At 40.8% G+C, this 23,159-nt stretch overlaps 1 protein-coding gene and 1 long non-coding RNA gene across 3 annotated transcripts in view; one reads left to right on the top strand and one right to left on the bottom strand.

The window, feature by feature from the left end:
• The window catches only part of mettl24 (methyltransferase like 24), a 31,531-nt gene that overhangs the window by 2,177 nt on the left and 6,195 nt on the right, over positions 1 to 23,159 (top strand). The window contains exons 2-5 of one of the 2 annotated variants that reach the window (XM_039781452.1): positions 14,581 to 14,679; positions 14,809 to 14,826; positions 17,976 to 18,109; positions 22,805 to 23,030. In XM_039781452.1, the coding sequence (XP_039637386.1) occupies positions 14,581 to 14,679; positions 14,809 to 14,826; positions 17,976 to 18,109; positions 22,805 to 23,030 (477 nt within the window). The remainder of the gene's footprint in view (positions 1 to 14,580; positions 14,680 to 14,808; positions 14,827 to 17,975; positions 18,110 to 22,804; positions 23,031 to 23,159) is intronic. The other variant, XM_039781453.1, reaches the window with a different exon arrangement.
• On the bottom strand, positions 103 to 22,835 carry LOC120546509. Its single transcript, XR_005636880.1, has 4 exons — positions 22,776 to 22,835; positions 18,761 to 18,974; positions 1,414 to 1,435; positions 103 to 159 (listed from the first exon to the last, which is right to left on the bottom strand). It is a non-coding gene; the product is annotated as an uncharacterized LOC120546509 (long non-coding RNA).

Below are 23,159 nucleotides of genomic sequence, written 5' to 3'. Positions count from 1 at the left end.
AAAGTTTCTTTGTCTTCCTTCTCTTTTTTAAAAAAAAAAATTTTAATTTAAAAAAAATAAAATAAACTTTTTAAATGAAACATATAACAAAAAAAATGGAAGGGCTGGAAGGCAGGACTGTTGCTCAGCAAGGAAGATGATGAGGATGCCTCCAGTGACCTTGATGAATAGAAATGGAAGGATTCAAGAGAAAAATCCTATTGAAGCACAGTTATCAGTAGGAAAGTCACAAAAATAGCGCTTTAGCCAATAGCATGTACAGGCTGATGCGTTCCACAAACACTGGGGGAAATTAGCTATATAAAGCTGTGCTCATGCCAATTAAAGCACTCATTAATTTTAGAATTTCTGTAATATTTTAATGGGTTTGTTTAGTGGTATTCAATGAGACTACAGTAGAAATGAGTCTGCAGACCTTTTCACAGACAAGATGTTTGGCATGCTATTTAAAAGGGATAGGGATAGGGATAAGGGACATTAATTTAGGACAAAAGTGATCAAACACAACATTAAATGTTATTAAGTATTTCTGTTACCCAGCCGTTATGTTTGACATGTTAACTATAGTATAACTTCTGTCAACACATTATGGAAAGATTGAAGTTTAATATTGCTGCAGAGCATAAACAGAAACTCTTAGCTGCACCTCACTACTATCTATTTATGAGCCAAAATAAGAAACAAACCACAATACTAAATAAAGTACACAAAAATAAATTTAAGTTACAATGCTAAACGCTCACACATAAACCCAAAATGTAGAAGTACTATTGAGCTTAAAAAGCTTATTCTTTGTCACCTGTTTATGGCATTATATGTATATATGGAGTTTTATTTGTGTCTCAGTCCTGATTCAGACACGTAAACAAGTAAAACTCCATATCTGTCTTATTACCACTATCAATGGGGTTTCTTCACACATCAGTATTATTACATCAATCAACCAGGTAATGTGAAAGAGGAAATATTAAATAACATTTCCTCTTTCACATTACCTGGTTGATTGATGATCTTTTGACGGTAAACCACAACTACAAGGTGACACAGCTTCACAAACACAACACCAGCTGCTCTGTTATCTTGGCTGCAGTTTGAAAACGCAAGCAGTTCAGGATTTTAAACTTTGAGGTTTTCTCTGAGCAAAATAAAGAGAAAAATCATTGAGAAAGGCATTCCAGAAACTGTAGTGTATATAAGTGACGGAACAGAAAAAAAATATCTCCCTTAAATAATGTGTATGTGTGTGTGTGTGTGTGTGTGTGTGTGTGTGTGTGTGTGTGTGTGTGTGTGTGTGTGTCCGAGAGCCTAGGGTCTGTTTTCGTAACAACCTATCTAAAGGAAATCTAATCTCTTAGCTGTCAGGCATCCACATACAGTAAAATACACACACACACATTCTCTTTAATCATTTACCTCTTGCAGGTTTTCTTCCCCGCTGAGAAAAGAGGAGAGAGGGATGAGTTGGTAAATAATAGACAGACATGAAATGTTTTGAGCCAAACAACAGCAGCAAGAATGAAGGGAGAGAAAGACAGAGAAGAGCAGAAACAGCATGCACTGATGACTCAGCCTCCTGACTTTAACACAGTAATAAACTGACTACTGCCTCTACGTCACAGTGACGCACTCCAACGCATTTCTGAAAACTACTGAAAGCTTTGGAAAAGAACAGTAGTTGCCGGCAGCCACCAGAACTCAGCAGGTGACGCTATAAGCTAATTTGCATGACTATGCCTCCTACACACACCTACTGCCATTGGTGGGGGAGGAAGTAAGTCCAACTGCTTCCTGTCAAAAATGAGATTATTGGTAACCACTGCTCTTTCTATGCCATTCTGCAAATACAGTACTTCTTTTGTCTTTTTGAAGACAACAAGTTAGCATCTTGGAAGCAATTTATTCTTTAGTCTTCTCTTAAGTCACGCCTCCCATCACCTACCATTAAAAGAAACCAAACACAAACATGTCCAAATTAGTGTAGAAATGAATTATTAATGTTAAACTGCTACATACACATCCCTTTCATTACACATTGTCCCTGCCTGCTCTCCAAAGCATCCCATTTCATAGTGACCACACTGTAACTGTGTGAGCTCTGCAGAGCTTTTCTACAGGAATTCTGTCCCAGCGACATTTAGAAATGTTTCCCAGATAGGCCAGCTGTCATTCACGTTACATACACTTAATCTCAAAGCCCACAGGCATGTGGCACATAGACCACAACAAAGAAGCAAAGTGGCACCATGCATCCTCTGAGAAAGGCCTCCCAGTTTTAGAAGATTTTATAACATGAAACACTGAGACAGCCCGCTGAAACGTCATCCAGTGATGAAAAGGTAATCTGTGCAACCCCATGTAATAACTGATCTTTTTATCTTGTTGTACAGAGCCATACAGGGGGAGATAGTTCAGTTTTCTGTATTATTCTGTTGATGTTGGCAACAGTGACGGATTGTCAGAAATGCAATCTAGAGGTTTGTAAGCTTCCCTGACACACTAGACAAAGAACCTGAAAGGAATCCAGCAGAGGAAAAAAAACTAAAAAAAACCCACTGTTATGGCTGTTAAGATGACGCTAATTCACTCTGTTTTGATAAAACAGAATACTTTTTGATTGCGTTAATTGAATCCACCAAAAACCACCAATAAACCAGAGCACTTTAATTCAAATGATTTATTTTACTTAGATGGGACACAAGATAATTTATCCAAAAGGCAGGTATTAATTACTTTTGTTTAAATGAGCATCAGTGTGGTTCCAAATTAATACTTTGTTTCTAACGCTGATTAGTTCAGTGTTGGCATGAAGTGAGAACAGAAAATGCCACCCTGTGTGGCTGGGTTAGCTCAGTTGGTAGAGCAGGTGCACATATGTAGAGGTTTATTCCTCAATGCAGAAGGTCCAGGGTTCAAGTCTGACCTGTGACGATTTTCCTGCATGTCTTCCACCTCTCTCTCCCCTTCCATATCTAACTGTCCTATCCATTAAAAGGTGGAAATGCCCAAAAAATAATTGTTTAAAAAGAAGAAATAAAATGCCACTTCGTGCTGTCTGCGCCAACTGCTGCCAGCTAGATTTGGGCCCCCAGTGGAATTTCAAATGCAAAAACCCGGTGACCTTGGAAAGCTGAAAGATCTCGGCTCAACAGAGTGAGAGGGAGAGAGAAGCTGTTAGTAAAGAATGAGAGAGGCTGACTTCTATAATCCCAAATGTGTGACTGGAGTCAGTTCTCAGGCATCTTTAACCTCTAGCTGGGGCATCTGGGGAACCAGGGAGTCACAAGGAATCAACGGCTGGGAAGCTGACATGTCACCTGCGTCACATTCAGCTCCCTGTTCTTGAGCTAAAAATGTCATCCATTACAAACACTGCCTAGTGCACTTGCCTTTCCAACCTGGGTTATTTACACATGTATATTGACTTATTATACAAAAGTCTTCAAGAACCAAAAAAATTTGTGGCCTTTTACAGTGACATTTGGTGAAGCAAAAATGTCTATATTAACCAAATAGTAAGCTTTTCTTGAGTCTCTGAATTGCCTAAAATGTAAATATAAAGCTAGAAAAAAATGTTGCAGCAGCTAGTTTTTCCCATGTTAACTTGTTATGCTCTTAAAGGAATAGTTCAACATTTTTGGGAAATACACTTTATCGCTGTCTTGACAAGAGTTATTTGAAAAGACACATCTGTCCATTATCTATGATGCTACAGCCTCTGCCAGCGCCAGCGCTATCGTAGCGCCGCACAAAGACTGGAAACAAATAGAAACAGCTAGCCTGGCTACCTTTTTTTTCATGTGATTTTGTTTGTTTAATCCTTACCAAAACCAAAGTGTAGGAACGACACATCGTTGTTCTATGGGTTTACATGTATATGAGAATGGTTTGAAATAATAATCATAATTATAATCATACTTTAGGACCGCGGGCATGCAGAGCTGAGAAATACCCGACATATGTTTAGACATGGGAACCCTTTGATTTTTGGATAAATTAACTGCAGTGACATCAACCCTTATGCACACACCAGCCACCCTGGAGAAATAAACTGCTCCACAAATGCACACAGCTTTATCCAAGTCCAACTAAAGAAAACAAACCGGCTTGGAATCTTTGCCAAGTTAGGGGGGGAAGAAGCACAAAGAGACCTTTCAGATAATCAATCACCCTCTCTCTGCAAAGTTTATAGAAATATAACTATTTAATTGCCTTAAGCAAGGCTTTACACACTTTGTAAACAAGAGAAACAGCTGAGAGTGTATCTGGAACGCAAAAGATATTACTACTTGTATTGTGTCATAAGTAGGAACATTATGGATCCCAAATCAAACTTTTTTTAAACTTTGGCTGTGAAACTTGGCTGAGAAAAAGATTTGTGGCTAGAGCTGAGACCTGAAAGCTTCTGAGCCAGACTTTTAAATGTCGATCCATACAAACCCTGCCTCAAACAAGATGATCACAACCATATGTTGCAGATGGAAAAACAGAAGCCACTCAGTGCTCTTTATGTTATTGACTGAATAAACAGTGGGTCTGTTGTGTGTCCTAAATGTTATCGGACAAAGACTCCCACTAGAGGGGGAAAAGTCAGTGTCAAACTGTCAAGTCCAGAGTCTCAATCGCACAATACTCTCCTCAGACATGGACGCCTTGTCTGGAACATTCCAGAAAATACTCAGTCTCCCTCCCAGCTGATATGAATGAGTGCATTGACCTCTGAAATGGGACGACCTCGCTCCCATCTTTGCCACTCACTCACACTACCCCATCCGTGTACATATACACTTACCATGAATACCTGCTAGCAAATGGCACTTTGGGTGTCACCAAAAAGCCTAAGGTTCGTTTGTGTTGCAGAAACCCATTTCAGTAGCATTTGACATGCACCTTAGTTACCTGCGTACCTTGGTTACAAAGACAACAGACACCACTTATCCCCAAAAGCAACAGAGAGGGCCAGTGAACTTGAAGAACAATCATCTAAAGCGCTTTTTGTTGCTCTAAACACTTTGGAAAGAATATGTCTGCCTCTCTGTCTCTTCTTTAGTACGTATTTGATAGCTGATAGGTCTACTGGCTGCATTCCGGCTGCGCCGCTGTTGTGTTTTCCGTCCTCCGCCACACGCCACCATACCGGGAGCATCTTGCCTGCCCGACTCTCAGATTTAATTGTCTCTACTTTGTACTTTACAGAACAATCATGTGTCTATTAAGCTAGTATCTACCTTCAACTTGCACTCCTACAGTTAAACTCTATACCTTCTCTTTTCTGGTGTTGTCTTTATAAAAAAGATCTGTGATGTGGTAGATCATGTTTTCCAACCTCCAAGATGAATCTCTCGTCGTCCGTGGTGTTGAAAAGGAGACATATATACAATATTGGGGGGCGGGCTGTCCGAATGCCCCGCTGCTCGCGTTAAAATAGACCTGGTTCATATCTTTAGCGGAGTGGAGAGCCGCACGCCTCTGGGACACGCTGTGGCGTTGCTGGATTATCAAACTTTGATTTGAATGGCGCGCCTGGTGGAAATTAGGGGTGAGCGATGATGAGAATGGAATAAATATGGAGAGGAAGGCACATATAAGTGAGATGAAATTAGAAACACAAGCTGAGTTCTTGTGGAGACACCACTGCTCAGTAATAATGTTGGCAGGATTCTAAAACAACCATGAATATTGACAAGTATGCTATGACAAGGCGAGAATATAGATCCCCCTTGCCATCTCTTTCAATTTCTTTCCATTTTCATATTCAGTAATCATTTATAGTATGTGCAAGAAACAAACAAGACAAAATGGCAAGAAAAGTAAAATGATGAGCCGAGAGAGACAATTACCGCCTGTCTTTGTCCATCTCACTGTCATTCTCTCGGTTTTTTCAACTCCATCTCAGGAAGTGGATGTCATATGGTGCTCAGCGGGCTCCCTCAGCTCTTCCCAACTAGACATCAAACACAGATCTCATATCTGGGATATTGTCCAGGAAGACAGGCACACACTTGCATAGATTGACTCACACACTCAGACACACACACACATGCAGGTTTTTTAACTGCAAGCCTGTTAACAATAAGACACCATCTGTCTCTTGAGATGCTGACCAAGAGGGCCCAGACTCAAACATAATATGATCAAATTAGACAGCAACGTGTCTTCAGCGGTGTCAATCACCTTTTCTCTAAGCTGCATCTTCTACACAACAATTTCAAGCCATGTTGTGGTGAATGGGAGCATCTGTATATTAGGGCTGCACAATTAATCGCAATTGTATCAAAATCGTAAAATGGACTAGCGCAATATCCACAAGTGGGGGGACATTTGTTAATGGCAAAATATGTGTCAAACTAAAATAATTAAGTAGCCTATTGTGGTGCTGCAGATATGTCCCAGCCACAAATTGTATCCTATGGACTAAAGAAAAAATCTTTGTTTGGTAGAGAATCTCACTATAATCATTTTAATTTCTTTTAGTTTTAATAATTTTCAATGAAAATGAGAATAATAATACAAAAGTGAGCATTCCCTCCAATATTGTGAATCATATCACAATCGCAATATCAGTAAAAAATAATTGCAATTAGATATTTTACTCATATTGTGCAGCTCTCCTGTATATGCCTGCATGCATTTATGAATGTGTGCATGAGTGAGGTTACCATGATGTGAATAGGGGACTGTGTTTCCAAGGTAACAGCCAGTCCTAGTACAGATATTTAAGTTGACTGCATATGCCATGACAAGTCAAAGGACTTCAGGGAACACGCTGGCTTTAATGTGTATGCGTGTGTATGTGTGAATGAATATGTGTGTGTGTGTGTGTGTGTGTGTGTGTGTGTGTGTGTGTGTGTGTGTGTGTTTTGTGTGTGTGTGTGTGTGTGTGTGTGTGTGTGTGTGTGTGTGTGTGTGTGTGTGATAAGAGCATCTTGTTTTTCTTGTTAACTGGAAACCACACGTAACTGATGGAAATCTATTAAACCAAACCACACACAGCTGCCTTTCCTTTTAAAGCCGTAGATTTTAAAAGGCCATTAGCAACTGTTATTCCCACTCTGGCTTTGTATTGGATCATGTTTACAGCAAAAGTAAACAGGATGTTGTTGTTCTATCAGCTACACGCATACCATGTAGTATACTTGTAATACCTTGTATTAAATCTCAAACCATTTAAAGAAAAGCACCCTGGCCTTTTATGCTACTATTATCTGATGAATTAGTTATATTTGACTTGTGAATTGTCCTCATTCCTCAAAGTAGCCACCCTTTGCTTTTTTGATAGCGCTGCAAACCCTTGGTGTTCTCTCAATGAGCTTCATGAGGTAGTCACCTGAAATGGTTTTCACTTCACAGGTGTGCCTTGTCAGGGTTAATTAGTGGAATTTTTTCCCTTATTAATGGGGTTGGGATCATCAGTTGTGTTGTGCAGAAGTCAGGTTGATACACAGCTGACAGCCCTATTGGACAACTGTTAGAATTCATATTATGGCAAGAACCAATCAGCTAAGTAAAGAGCAACGAGTGGCCATCATTACTTTAACAAATGAAGGTCAGTCAGTCCGGAAAATTGCGAAAACTTTGAATGTGTCCCCAAGTGCAGTCGCAAAAACCATCAAGCGCTACAACGAAACTGGCTCACATGAGGACCTCCCCAGGAAAGGAAGACCAAGAGTCACCTCTGCTGCTGAGGATAAGTTCATCCGAGTCACCAGCCTCAGAAATCGCAAGTTAACAGCAGCTCAGATTAGAGACCAGATGAATGCCACACAGAGTTCTAGCAGCAGACACATCTCTAGAACAACTGTTAAGAGGAGACTGCGCGAATCAGGCCTTCATGGTCAAATAGCTGCTAGGAAACCACTGCTAAGGAGAGGCAACAAGCAGAAGAGATTTGTTTGGGCCAAGAAACACAAGGAATGGACATTAGACCAGTGGAAATCTGTGCTTTGGTCTGATGAGTCCAAATTTGAGATCTTTGGTTCCAACCGCCGTGTCTTTGTGTGAAGCAGAAAAGGTGAACGGATGGATTCTACATGCCTGGTTCCCACCGTGAAGCATGGAGGAGGAGGTGTGATGGTGTGGGGGTGCTTTGCTGGTGACACTGTTGGGGATTTATTCAAAATTGAAGGCATACTGAACCAGCATGGCTACCACAGCATCCTGCAGCGACATGCTATCCCATCCAGTTTGCGTTTAGTTGGACCATCATTTATTTTTCAACAGGACAATGACCCCAAACACACCTCCAGGCTGTGTAAGGGCTATTTGACCAAGAAGGAGAGTGATGGAGCGCTGTGCCAGATGACCTGGCCTCCACAGTCACCGGACCTGAACCCAATCGAGATGGTTTGGGGTGAGCTGGACCGCAGAGTGAAGACAAAAGGGCCAACAAGTGCTAAGCATCTCTGGGAACTCCTTCAAGACAGTTGGAAAACCATTTCAGGTGACTACCTCTTGAAGCTCATCAAGAGAATGCCAAGAATGTGCAAAGCAGTAATCAGAGCAAAGGGTGGCTACTTTGAAGAAACTAGAATATAAGACATGTTTTCAGTTATTTCACACTTTTTTGTTAAGTACATTATTCCATATGTGTTCATTCATAGTTTTGATGCCTTCAGTGAGAATCTACAATGTAAATAGTCATGAAAATAAAGGAAACACATTGAATGAGAAGGTGTGTCCAAACTTTTGGCCTGTACTGTATATTGAGGATGTTTGTAATGGCCTGAAACAAAATACAGGAAAATGTAAATGCCTTGTACTGGCATTATGGTTAAGCACTGCTCACAGATCAGCTTTGATTTAAGCTAGATGGACACAAAATGAGGCTGCCATGTAAGCGCTGGCACAAAGTGCTGAGTGAGAATGGGCTCGCGCTGGTCTTCGATCAGCTTTGATTTGAGGCACGTGGGGAGATAATGCTCCTGCCAAGTATTGTGCAGGATGAGGAATGAGAGCGTGCGTGTGCTGTAATGTAACAGTGTGTGGCGCATGAATGCAAAGCCTCAATGTCGAATAATATTCAGAGGTTAATTTAACTCCACCACTGTGCAATAAACATTTCTAGGATTGTTTCAGTCGTTTTCTAACTTCCTCTCTTTCCCTCTCTCTCTGGTAAATGCACACCAGATGTGGGTTCGTTAGATTTCTCCTACAAAGTAAAAGCAGAACAGAGAGGAGAATTCTTCATTCTTCATCTACACCATCTGTGCCTCAACCTCCAATTTCTCTCTCCTTCTCACACACAAACACTTAACGTCAACCCCCCTGCTCATGTATCTCTCCACTCCTCCACAGGCTTCTTCCTCCACAGCATCACTCTGCCTTTGAGACTGAGGCTAAACTCTTCTGAGATTACCGCCTTTATTAAAAAAGATCAGCGTAATCCTCTGCTTTAATTCTGTTATACCCTCTCTGTCTCTCACTGTACTCTGGCAGTGAGCTGGGATTGGCCACTGAGCCAGGCCTGCCTGAGGAATAGATATGACACTGCAGGAAGTGCAGACAGCTGGGTCTGGTCCGACTGCCAGTCTCCCAGATTAGTCAGAACGATAGAGTTTAGTAAAGCTGACTCTTTGTGATTTTCCTTTATGTATCATACAATCATGCTGTCAGTATCAATCTTTTTAATCTATACTTACTTATTATTTATTACGCTCTTAATATAATAGTTCTCAATGTTTGGTCTATTACTAACTGATATTACACAATATGCATTAAACATACACCAAAATCTAATCTTCTGTCATTATTTCTCACCTGAATAACTCACAATAGTGCTGGGCGATATGGCCAAAATCTTCTATCGCAATATAGGTCATTTTATATTTCGATACATATCACAATATAGCATGTTTTCTGGTAACCCAATCTATTTTTGTATACTCCTGTGTTATATAAATACTTGACAAATGAAAAGTACTAAGAAATTTCTTATTTTATTAAGAACTTTATTGCCAAATGAACATAACGTGCAAGGATCAGATCGTAAAGCGTTGTCCAAATGATGTACATACAGCCTCTGGTTTTTCGACTTCGCAGAAGAAACAATACAGAAAAATATCGTCATGTAGTGGAGAAGACCAAAACATCATTGTTCATCTTTATCTTTTCTTCTTTATTTATAAAGTATCAGATGAAATATCTGATAAGTGTACACCTGTCTGTCAATGCAGTTATGTAAGTATTAAGTAGGTTTTAAAAAAACTTCATTTTTCTCTTAATCGCATTATCACAGCCCCCTGGAGCACAAGTCTCTCTGATATAGTCTCTCATGGGTTCACCAACTTCTAGAAATCAGAAGGAGGCTAATGTGAATCAGCCACCTGCTGTTTCATTAAACCACAACTTCTCTGTCTGTCCACTTGTCCCTCACTTGTCTTGACCTTCATTTGGGACAGAGGTATTGTAAGCTGTCAGGAAAATATAGCCTGTCAAAGAACATTCCCTAACTTAAAGACACTCCACAGTGTTATAATTATATTCCACATGCTGTTAAACTGAAAGCTTTGACCTCTTGACTGCACAGACTGGTGTTCTTTTTCTGAAATGTCTGGACTTTTCTGAGAGCAATTGAAAATACAATGAGCAGCAGCTATGACACTCAGCCAACCCTAGCGCTTTACCAACAGACGGGGCCGACTTGGCAGCACTCCGTCTGTGGCCTTATGGTTTCCAAATGGGCAGACACAGCTCACCTGTGGCTGGCTCCTCCGTGACATTTGATACACCAGCGACAATGTGTTTACTCCAGCACCGGTTGTGCTGTGTCCTCTGAGACGCTCTGACCACACTGTCATCGATTGTTATGTATCGACTTTTTTTTTATTATTCTTGGTGGAAATCCATAAACAAGTGTAGAACTCTTATTCTGCCATCACAGTGAGGTAGATTTCCTCCTTTGTTTTCAAGTCCATCTCCCCCTCTACCTCCCGCTCCTCCTCCCTTTCTCTCACCCTCCTTCATTGTTTTGGCAGACAGTCCTCTCTTGTTTTATCCAGTCATCTCCTGTCCACCCATCCATTCTCTTCTCCCCGGGGGATTATTCATGCTTGGCCTGGCTGCTCACACTTCTCTCATACCATGGCTGAGAGGCACAGATCCACGAACACACCCAGCTCCATCAAGACATGCAGGCCATGCAGAAAGGCCCAATAACAGAGCGATCAAAAAGGGGGCAAGGATGTTAAAAAAAAACTTTTTTTAAATCCCTAAGAAATAAAAAAAAAAAAAGGAAAGGCAAGAATGTATCAGGATAAAACTCTAATGAAATACAATTTAGTTATTTTTATTTTTTTAACCTCAGTTCTATTAACTTTGCTTCCAGATGAATTAAATGAATCATGTATTTTTCTTTATCTGAGGGTTCACCTGCTTCCACTGTCCACACTACACAATTAACTTCAACTGCTTTAAGTGCTTAGAGTTAAGCCAACACTTTAACTGAACTGGCACTATTTTCTTTTCAGGGCCGCGAACACCTTCTCACTTACGCTTTAACTGAATCATCATCTCCTTTCAGCACTTTCACTTCAACTAATTCAATTTAATTTAATTTAGTGCTTAGTAACTTCTTTCAGCCCTTCTATTTTATCTCGCACTTCAACTTTTTTTTTTGTAATTTAACCATTTCAAATATTTCATTTGTAAATTGTCAGCAGCAAGTAGCACATCTTCTGTGGAAATGTTCCCTTGTCTAGTTGCCAAAGGCATTGCACCAACACATTTCAGTTTATACACTGACACTTCTTCTTTTAGGACCTCCACTTCAACTGATCCCTCATGCTCAATTCATCACATGGTTGTTAACCGACATTTCCACTCCTTTCAGTATTTGAAGGTAAAACTGAGTCTTCAATTTCATTCACACTTAAACTTCGAATACTTTCAGTGCACATTTTCAGCAGCGAGCACACATACATTTTCTTCAGAAGATGTAGCCTTTTCCTGTTCCCAATATCATCGTACCAACTTAATCAACAATTTCAATTGCCCATCCTTCCATTCATGTCGGCAACTACCTGAAATGCTCATGCTGATGATGTTGTTATATCTAATGTCATGGGATTAAGGTCTCAACAGCTGAGGCTCGACAGTTCTGATGATGTTCTGTGTGTTTGTTATTAACACTGCTTACCTCTGCTGTCCCTGAGGCACTGATGACTTGTTGTTGCTTGACTGAACAAGGGGCTTAACACTAATCTCATCACTGCTACGTGATGATTCAGCAGTTAGTAAGAGCTCATAGACATGTATATTACAAAGCGTGCAAAGAGACACACAAAATCTCTTTTTTGGATTTTGGAGTTTAAGCGCAGTAAAAAAATTTGTTGTTAGATAAAGGTTGGATTTGTTTTTACCCAATAACTTCACATGAAGCGAAAAATAATTGCAGCTGCAAGGAAAACAGACTTGGATAGAACACCTGAGTTGTACAAGCCTGACAACTGCCTTCTAGTAAAGTCTTTCAACAAGAAACCTTGGATGCACTCCCCTTCCATTGGCAAAATCTGCCTAGATTTCCATTCCTCCTCTGCCATAAATTTCAGGGAGTATGTGCAAGCCTTTGACCCTCTATGTTCCTATTCAACCACACCTTCTAAACTCACACTCCCAGTGAGTCCATTGTCCCAGATATCTGCCCTCTGATCAGCAGTCCTGTCCCAACCTGTACCAGGCTGATGTATGGGGCCTGATTGCTGAGCTTTGCAGGGAGGACTTGGTAAGGAGATGAAAAGGGCAGCTCGGAGACAGAGAGCTCTGGGAGCTTTCAGAGTCAGCGGGGTGCAGAAATATAGATGTTATTTGTCTACGTGAAAATGACTCCCAGACCGACAAGCAGTCTTTCTGTTCTCCTGGCCTTAATACTGTTTTTTTGGAGCAATGTTGATTGGAGGTGGAAATTCTGTTCTCTTGTTTTTGTCGATTTGTGTCAGATTTTGGTCTTTGCAAAAGAGTTTTCTGCGATGAGATCTGAATCTGTGGAGGCCTAGGTAAAAATCAGAAGGTTTCTGTACAGAATCTGTATAGTCCTGTCTTCATCATTAATGATGAAGACATGCATTTATTTGATTGAGCTCTCTGTTGAGTGGCAAGGGTTAGCATGAGCATTACGCTGTGATGTTTTGTCCAAAGGTACGTCTGTGGCCTGTTTATGCCACAGCAAATCAGGAAAATCAAACTGCAGAAAACAATAGCTATAGACTGAAAGCCAAACGTGCACATCCATCACCCTATTTGTCCTGCACGGTAGTTATGTTAATCATGCATCACAGGTGCAATTATTTTAAAAAGAGACGGATCAGATCGAGAGAAACAATGAAGAGAGAGAAATAAGACGCAGAGTGTTAGAGCCGGAGGAGGGAAGAGAGAAAAGAAAAAAGAGAGATGACATGATGGAGAGAGAGGAGATAAAGAATTGCGGCACTGCGAAATTTCAAATGTTTTGACACACTGCAAATCGATTAAAGGCTGAATGCCAAACAGTGAATAGCGTGGATCAGGCTCTGCATTGGATCTATGGTGCTGCCATAGATTATGTATTAGCAGAGGGCTGCGAGTGTATGTTATGTATGTATGTTTTGTTGAAATCAACAGTGTGATTGTAAAGGAAAGTATCTGAGCTATGATGGCCATTGTGTTGAGCCTGCAGTTACAAAGCTGAACTGGAGGGCATAACTGTGAGTAGAGAGAGAAAGAAAAAGAGGCATGAAACGTGTGTGAATACCAACACAAGAATATTTTCCTTAACAGACCTGATGTCACCATAGCGCCCTTTACAGATTGCTCACCAGATGTGCCCACAGCATTGAACAAACTCAAACATGATCCTGTTCACTAAGCCAGAAATGATCTGTGGATAACCGTGGAATATCTGAAAATAAACTGCAGTGCCCATAAAACAATGATGAACGCAGGAGCGTCCCAGGCAGGGAAGCACTCTGTCGTGAAATCACCCAAGATAATTTATACCGGGGCTGCTAATGAACACATGGTAATGGTGTTTGACCCAAGAATTGATTGTGCACCTAGCAAATACATAATCAAAGCTCTCTCCCTCTTTTTCTTTCTTCTTTTTTCTCTCCATCTCAATGCCTCTCCTCTAATCATAAACAGACACATTCCTGTAGAAACGAAGCAGGCTGTTAAGCACAGCTCTGCCAGGTTTTAGGAATGTGATCATACAGCAGCAATGAGCTGCTACAGCAAACTTATGGTGAAGTCTTATTTTTCCACTGTGAACCACAGCTGGACTTTCTAAAAAAGATTCTGTGTATCTGTACTTTGCAGCGCAGGATGTATGAGAATAAATAGCAACCCCCATTTTACCAAAATAAGAATGGAAGTGAACTTTAGCAGTTTATTTGTCACTAACATACAGGTGGGGAAAAAAAACTCCACTGAGCACATTGTGACCTAGTTCCATCAGTAGCTATACACAAGTGGGTTATAATACCTGGAAGAATAAAGCTCCCTTTGTTGTTGCCCTTGCACTGGATTTCTCTTGAGTGGCCTACTTTGATGTTAGTTAATTGTCAATGTTGTTTTCATTGTTAATGATCACGTATGTTTGTGTGCTACATACAGACTCCTCGGTGGCATATAGACTTGGAGCACTGGGCCGGTGAGAGTCATTCCCTGGAGGATGAAGCTAAAAGGTTCCTCAACTACATCACAACACCACAAGTGAGTCATCATTGTTGGAATTTTCACTGGTGTTTAAAAGTTCCAGTTGTGCATAACTACTTCTTTTATTCCGTGTATTCGTAAGGGACCATGTACAATATTAAAAATAAAATAAAATGTCTCTTGCAGTGGTGGAACGTAATGGAAGTAAGTGCATTTCCTACTAATGCTGACTGCCCAAATACACTACAATGAATGAGTACAGTACAATCTGATAAGGAAGATTTGCAGAGCCGATATGAAGATGCAACATTGTTGGTTTCTTCTTCTTTTCTCAATTTACTCTGCTGATTTGATGTGAATAGAATGTCTTTACAGGGTACAAAAAGAATTGTTTTTAGACAAGAGCTGTAAATTCAGTTAATAATAACAGCTCGATTCTTGGCCTACAAATGCTCAGTTTTGACCTTGTTCCGCTGTTAATGTGGTATCTTTTTTTGTTTTTCTGTATTTTTTAATGTGTGATATTGGCTGTCCTTGATGCTTTGCTGCAAGCAGTGTTCCATCAGGAAACACCACATATTAAACTTGCATTTTACTTTTAATGTTTAACGAAAGATAACTAAACATTGTAACCAGATGCAGAAATGTAACACCAAGACTGTGGTTTAAAGATGAATAATTGGAGTAGTTGTTGCTATTCAAAGCCAGGAAGTGCATCATTTTGACAGGTCTTTGTTATGTATACATATCAGAGCAAGCATGTATCTATCAGCCCATGACTGAGCTACACTGGCTCCTCTTTCACATTCAGCTCAGCCAGAGAGTATTTGTCTTGCTTGACAGCACACACATAATTCATTACTCTATTGATTACCATACAGATGAAACTCACAGCCCCTCTATTCATACTTAATCAATGAGATGTTGTGGTTTGTTTGTTTGCTTATGTCAGTATTAAATTACTACAAATCGATGAAGATGTTCAGCATCATAATTTGAAAAATATCAAGGGATTTAAAAGCCTGGACTTCTGTGCCCTTGTCCCTCTTGCGAAGGTAATGCAAAGACAGATTGATTTTCACTGTCCAAAACATAGGACATTTTTTGGATTGCTGAGTTTTTTTTACTGTAATTAATTTTGGCTTGGGGATAAATCAGCTACTTATCTTTTTCGCTCACACAATATAGCAAGAACACAGAGTAACCCACTCCAAATGACTAAGCAAACATTCTATATCTTTCACAAAGCAGACATTCAGCTCATAATGAATTTTCCACGGGATGTGTGTGTGTGTGTGTGTGTGTGTGTGTGTGTGTGTGTGTGTGTGTGTGTGTGTGTGTGTGTGTGTACACGTGTGTGCAGCCAATTTGTGTGTGTGAAAGAAAGAGACAATGACAAGAACAGAGAGAAAGAGATTGTATGAGTGTGTGTTATATGTGTGTGTGTGTGTGTGTGTGTGTGTGTGTGTGTGTGTGTGTGTGTGTGTGTGTGTGTGTGTGTGTGTGTGTGTGTGTGTGTGTGTGTGTGTGTGTTTCTGTTGAAGGGAACTGTCTATCATGCACACTGACAGGCGAGGGTGGAGGGAGTTGGAGGGAGCATAGCAGTATCCTCAGCTGTAATGCTGACTGACACAGTGCCTGGTGGAGCTGTTACTCAGAGAGATGGCCTGCGACACAACTGTCCAATCAATAGGCGTCAGTGTATCTTGCATGCATGTGTGCACCAGCACACACACATAATAGTCTATAAAAGTATTTTTTAACAGCATTAAATGTACTGTGGGATTTCTTTTCTGATTAGATTAACAACAATAGGTAGTTACTGTTCACTCATAATGTGTGCTCAATGAAAACAGGTACATTTTTACAGCTCAGTATTCAGTGACACAGCAGTCAGCAGTTCAATGCAGATGTGAAGTGGCAAAATACTCAGGAGTGATTTTGCATTTCATTGCACACAGTGCATTGTGTGCTGATGAACGCTTTCAGCTGGAACACATTAACAATGACAGGCGTAATGAAGCGGGTTTCAAATTCATTTAAATACATTATTGCGCCACCCACATGTACAATACATTTCTTGTGCCCTTTGCAACAAAGACACTTCATCAGGTAACACTGCACTTGACTCAGCTGGTCCCTTCCTGCCTGACCTGTCTGTCACTGAACACTGCTTAGAGAGGACCCGACACAGATCTGATGATGGCGGCTGCCGGGCAGACCTGGTAAACACATATAAGCAGCCAATATCAAACATCTGGAAGGAGCACGGAGTAGAGCCGCTGCTTCTTTACATTTCCCAGGAGGAGCTGAAAAACGTTGCTGGGGATACGGACATCTGGACTACCTTGTTTAGCCTCAAAAACTCAAAAAGCCAAAGCAAGCAAACCATGCCTAAAGGTTTTTAGGAAGCTGTAAAAGTCTAACTCACTTCACAAGGGAACTTTGGTGTTGTCTTGAGAATGTAAACATGCACAAATAACAGTTTCAAATGTCAATTTTAAATAAACAATAGATGTGATTTTAAAATAGGCTGGCATGCAGTGCTCCTCGTTCCCTGGCAACAGAATACTTTTGGAAAGCACTTTATTTAACATTTACATAGCTGTGAAAACATTTGCTCAGGTTTTATTTCAATTAACCTGAACGTGTAACCTGTAAGCGTTAGACTCAATAATACACAGTAAGTAATAATACACACACACACACACACACACACACACACACACTTGTACAATGTTTACACTTCAGTGGTGTATAGTCAAACCATAGATTTATGTTTCATATCATCATGTCCGAGTCAATATTGTCCCTTCTTCTGCAAACTGAATCTCTGCTGCAGACAGAGCTTAAAGTAACCAGCAAACATTTGAGCAGCAGCTCCTGTGCTAAAGCTTAGTCACTTGTATAACTGCAGATGTACACAAAACCAACAGGCCTGAGAGACTTGGCAATGCTGCTGATGCATCCGCCCCAGCTGCGCATCATGATGAATAGTATGCATATCGTAGTTCAACATTGAGGCCCAGACACACACTAGCCCAGGGTCAAAGTCAGTTGCAGTCTCCAATGATTTATAGCATTTGTGTTAGGATATTTTGAGAAAAAGATCAGGATAGTTCAGGGGGTGTCAGCCAAGCTGCCACTCTTGACTTTCAAATGCTGGTGTGATTGTTTAAACTCCCAGGCACTCAATTTTTTTGTCCTATGTGACTAAACATACCTGGTTAAACTAGACCACTCACACACACTCAAAAAGCCAACTATCCGGAACATTATTTGTCAAAAGCAAACTCAGTAAATATGTAATATCGGAAATGGCTGTTATAATATGTGTGTTTTTATATGTTCAGGTGACGTGTGCATCATTGGCCCGTGAGGAAGCTGCTCAAGAGGGGACCAAAGGAGCCTGGGCTGCATGTGTGGACCCCAAGTACAGCCTGACCCACAGAATACAAAGCAAACACTGCAGGGTTTACTCTTTTGGGTGCGTACAGACAAATGGTCACTCACGCCTTCGAGTGAATACATTAATTCCCTAACTCAAATCTTTACCATCACTAACACATGTCAACCTCTATTCTAACATAAACGGAATAACTTTCTACAAAATAAAAATCTACAGTCTGTACACTAGCTTTGTGACAAGCCGTCATATACTGCATCTGTAGAGCAACGGGTTGTTCACAACATTGTTTTCAGACACTCAGTGAGTTATCAGCAGATGCGACGGTAATTCAGAGCATCTGGTTCCGTGACAGGCTGTGATATATGTAGGCACAATTGCGGCTGTTATCACTTCACCCATGATCATTCATGTTTTCACTATTTATTCACTATTCATTATTTAATCAAAGAATGAAGTCTATCTTCCACCCAATAGAGGAGAGGTATCTCTGTCTCCCCTGTTGGCCTTTTCTTTTTATTTATTCCTATTTCAATGGCTAACTAGTCACTGAGTTTATATTTATTCAAGGTATGTCTTTTTCTGACAAACTAGAAATATTCAGTTTTTTGTGCCAGGTAGCATTTAGGTTTCTTTTTCCTTGCGTGGTTATCTCAGTATTCTGGACAATTTAATTTGTTAAGTAAGACTGTAATAAGAGTAAAGATAATCCTCTGTCTGTCTAAACTGTACCTCTAACATCCCCCTGGAACGTCACATCCACTCCACCTCTGCTTCCTCTCCTTGAGTGGCAAGTAATCTTGAATAGAGTCAGTCAGGCCACCAAAGTATTTGACCTTCTTAAGATTGGAGAGTCAATCACTGTTGTGGATCAGCTCGGCCCGGTTTCTGCCCTGCTGGGCCTCTGCTGTGCTGAGGTGCTGCAAAGAGGTCTAAAGGGATTTTTCTACAGGAGAGAGGGAGCTTATTAATTTGACTGATGAGAGACAGCCCAGGTGTGCTGGCATAGAGGCAGGCAGAACACAGATACTGATGTGGGAGGGATGGGGGTGGGGCTTCCTGCCTCTCTATGGAGAAGGGTCAGGGGTCAAACGGAGAGATTGGAGAAAATCTGATATTCTCTGGCTGACTGATGGGAAGTCACTCATGCAGGCATGCACCAAAAATAAAATGAATATTATGCGTCCTCTCAGCGATTTATGCAACATTTTAACATTTGACCTGAATATCAGCTTGGGAAAATGTGACTCACAGCTCTGACTTTTCACGTCAACGAAAGCCGCATTGCCATTTTCGCTTCTGTCTAACTGATCCCCTAAGACCTCTGGAATTAATTAAATTTACTCTTAATCGACCCTCAACTCCGGCTAATGCAATAACAGTGAGTCGATCTAAAAACTGAAATTCTATGAAAAACTTCATGAGAAACAAAAGAAAAGTCCTAAGAGCCCAGTAAAACAGTTCAACAAGGCAAACTGCTCTCTGAAGTTCCACTTTTCTGGATAGCCTAAGTGATCTTCTCCTCCCCGTGTCCCATATCTGACCTAGATTCATATTACACACGCACGCACGCACACCTACACACACACACACACACACACATGCTCCTGAATCTATGCCAGATATGCTGAGTATTCTATTCTCAGGAGACTTCTGCTCTGCTGTACAGGAAACTCAGAAAACCCTCTACTACAGTCTACTGCTGCACTTATCACTGGCTTTAATAGAAATGCCAAATACTATTACCGGTAAGTGTGTGTACACAGTTGAAGTCAGTGCGTTACTGACTATGTACAGTTGTGTGCGTATTCCTGTGTGCATATTTTTGTGCATGTGTGTACGGTTGATACGTCTCATCTGCATGCAGTTTAATGAGCCGTGGACAGCTGTGCCTGGGCAGGATGAGCAGCTGTTCTCTGATTGGTCTGTCACATGGTGGTGGAATGGGGGGTTGCAGGATGTTTTCCCACATGAAAGACCAGTAATCCACCTTTCACCTCTCGTACTCTATTTTACCTCTCTCGTCCTACATCTTCCTCCTCTTATACTAGTTTTCAATCTTTTTTCATATTTCTCTTCATGCAGTAACAGTGAAGATGCTTACTGTAATCAAAGATCATCTAAGAGGATGAATCACCCATTGTCATAAAAAAAAAAAAACAGTGCACATTCTGTCCAATCAAAGCAGCCATTGAAACTTGTGCATTGACTCATCTGCTGCATTTTAATTGTGGCTGGTGTGATTAATAATTATTTTGTCAGGGTTCCAAGATTATATTCAGTAAGGGAGGATGTTATTGTCTTCAGTGTTAAAATGTATTTATTTCGGTAACTGTGCCAACCTTAGGTGTAGACTGACTGAAGCCGAGGCTATACTGTTTACTGAGTATATGCATCAGCTATTTCTACTGTACTAAAATATTCTAAAATTCTGTTTTAGGATTGCTTTGTGGTAACCAAATATATCTTCTCACAGAAGAAATGTTGACATGTGATTGCAGGAAAAGCGCAGGTGTAATTAATAACATTAATAATAACTGCATTCCATTTAGGTGAGTCAGTTCCGAGGCCCTTAAAATGCTAAATGACTTTAGTTCCTTGAATTTGAAAGAGGTCCTTTCATGACAACATTTCCCACAGACTGCAATTAATCAAATTTGGAGCACCTACAGTATATAGGCTAAAGCACATCACTTATTAATCATGCACATGTTAATGAGCTGCAATGTGTGATGAAGGAAGCGGAATAGGAGCGCGGTAGAAAGAAAAAGAGAGAGTAAGGATGGAGGTGGTGAGACAGACAGCCAGGGAGAATATTTTGAGAACACCATGGAATTTGAAACAAAGGGAGCAAAAAAATAAGAGAAGATGTAAGGGCAAAGGTATAAAGGAAGAACGGAGGATTTGAAAGGGACAAAGACAGCAGATAGTTTCCCAGCCCACCCTGCCTTTGTTAACCAGACTCGCCTCTGAGGTTCAAAACATCCAGACAGGCTGTTGACATAATAGTTCAGTGCGAGGACAGGAGGTGGACTAAAGGCTCAGTTTTATCAGATTTACAATCCATTGGGTGTTTGTAAAACCATCTCGCACACACACATACACACACACGCATGCAAGCATACACACGCACACACACGCACACACACACACACACACACACACACGGTTGCCATGACATTCCAGTCAACACAGGTTTACCGCTCCTGCACTAGTCTCATGAGAGAGGATATTACAGCTAGTAGAGGTTAGGGTTACCCCCCCCCCCCCACACACACACACCTCCATGAGTAATCCCTGATCCCTGTCTAAAGTGTCACTGCAGTGATTCCTGGCCCAAACACCCCACCAGAGAATGGGAAACTCTCAATGAAGCATTTGAAATATTTAGTGCATTAAAAAAGATATGTCTAGTTGAATCTCAATCTCTCCCATATACTCATCTCTCCTCTCCCTGCATGTGGGATGCATTTGGAGATCCGGTGCCTCATTTGTACAAGAAGTGTACTGTGAAATGTAGCCTACTCCCTCTGCCGCAATTACAGAATACAGCCGCAGCACAAACTAGACACGAGGGAATGCGGCGACAAAAGAAGAAAAGGAGAAAATTGCCAAATTAGATAAGGGAGTGGTGGGACGAAGAGAGAATAGCAGTGAGAGAGGGAGTGGAAAAGTGAGGGAGACGCATTAAAGAGAGAGAAATACAAGGAAATGTGTCGGTGTACTTACATTTACACATCGTATTTCGAAATGGAGAAGCAGTCTGCTTTAGTTTTTTTGTATTATTTATTTCTTGGCTTTTAAGTTGGCAGGTGCAGTCAGAATCACAGTAACTGAAATGTAGCTTGTCTGAATATCTGTCCATGTGGGAAATTGTATTGTGAGAATTCAGTGATCCACCATCGTATTTGACATATGTAATCATTTGCGCTGATGTTTCTCAACATTAAGACCACTTAAACTCGTATAACCTCTTGCATAATGTCACAAAGAAGATCTTTAGGTCTTTGATCAAATGTTTTCTCTTTACGGAACAGCATTATGCACATGTTGGTCTTAAAGTTTCAGCTCAGTTTACATCGGAGTAAAACAGGAAGCCTGCATCCTGTTTTGTGCTCGTAAGCAACTGGCCTTGCTGCTATCAATAATGGGAAAGTGTAGGGCTATATATTGAGTTTCCAAGCCATTCATTAGATTTCCCATGAAATCAGGCCCACTCTTGTAAAGTAAAAATGCATATCTCATTTGAAGCTGTAGCAATGTCTCAGCATGAATGTGGCAAAGAGAAGTTATAAAATGACATGGCCTGCGTTTTGTTTGAAAATGACTTTGATGTTCCCTGACTTTTTATCTAGGGTCATCAGTAGGTCAACGTTTTCACGTATCTGGTGAAATATCTCTACATCTACTACATGGACTGCTAGAACATTTTGTACAGACATTCACAGTCCCCGGGGATGAATCCTTGTGACTTTGCCAAACCCCTGACCTTTATTCATTATTCACCATGAGGTTAACATTTGTGTTTTTGAGTGAACTGTTTCCACAACTATGAGATGGATTGCCATTCAATTTGGGACAGACATAAATGTCCCCCTCAGGATGAATTCTAATAGCTTTGGTGATCCCTTAGCAGATGTACTTTGCCAAAATAAACTATAATCTAAACTAGGTCAAATTTGATCATTACTCTCTCTATATATATACTATGTACATATTTTGGCTTGTACCAAGAAAGTATTTTTACCTGGTTGTCTTGTGCTGTGTTTGCTGCAGGTTGGGTGTGGACGATCGGTCCCTGGAGCGTTCTCTCGCCAGGGCAGGATGTGAGGTCCACTGCTTTGATCCCAGTCTGAAGCAGTCTCACCTGCAGCAAGCTGAAATGTGGCTTCATCGGCTCTCTGTAGACTGGAGGGATCCCAACCCGGCCATTGTCGCCCAGCGTCAGTACGCCAACACCAAAAAACTGGCCACCATCCTTAATGACTTTGGACACAGACAGGTAAGAGGTAGAACCTAAGTGGGATTGTCTATAACAAGCTCTCTGGCTATAATATACATTTGTGAATTTCATTTCATTCACGTCATTATGAAATCACCTGGAACCACATGAAAGTGATTTTTCTCTCTG

Source organism: Perca fluviatilis, chromosome 18 (assembly GCF_010015445.1).
Source record: "Perca fluviatilis chromosome 18, GENO_Pfluv_1.0, whole genome shotgun sequence".
Classification (NCBI taxonomy): domain Eukaryota; kingdom Metazoa; phylum Chordata; class Actinopteri; order Perciformes; family Percidae; genus Perca; species Perca fluviatilis.
Note: the sequence above shows the minus strand (reverse complement) of the source record. Positions and strands in the feature narration are given on the sequence as shown.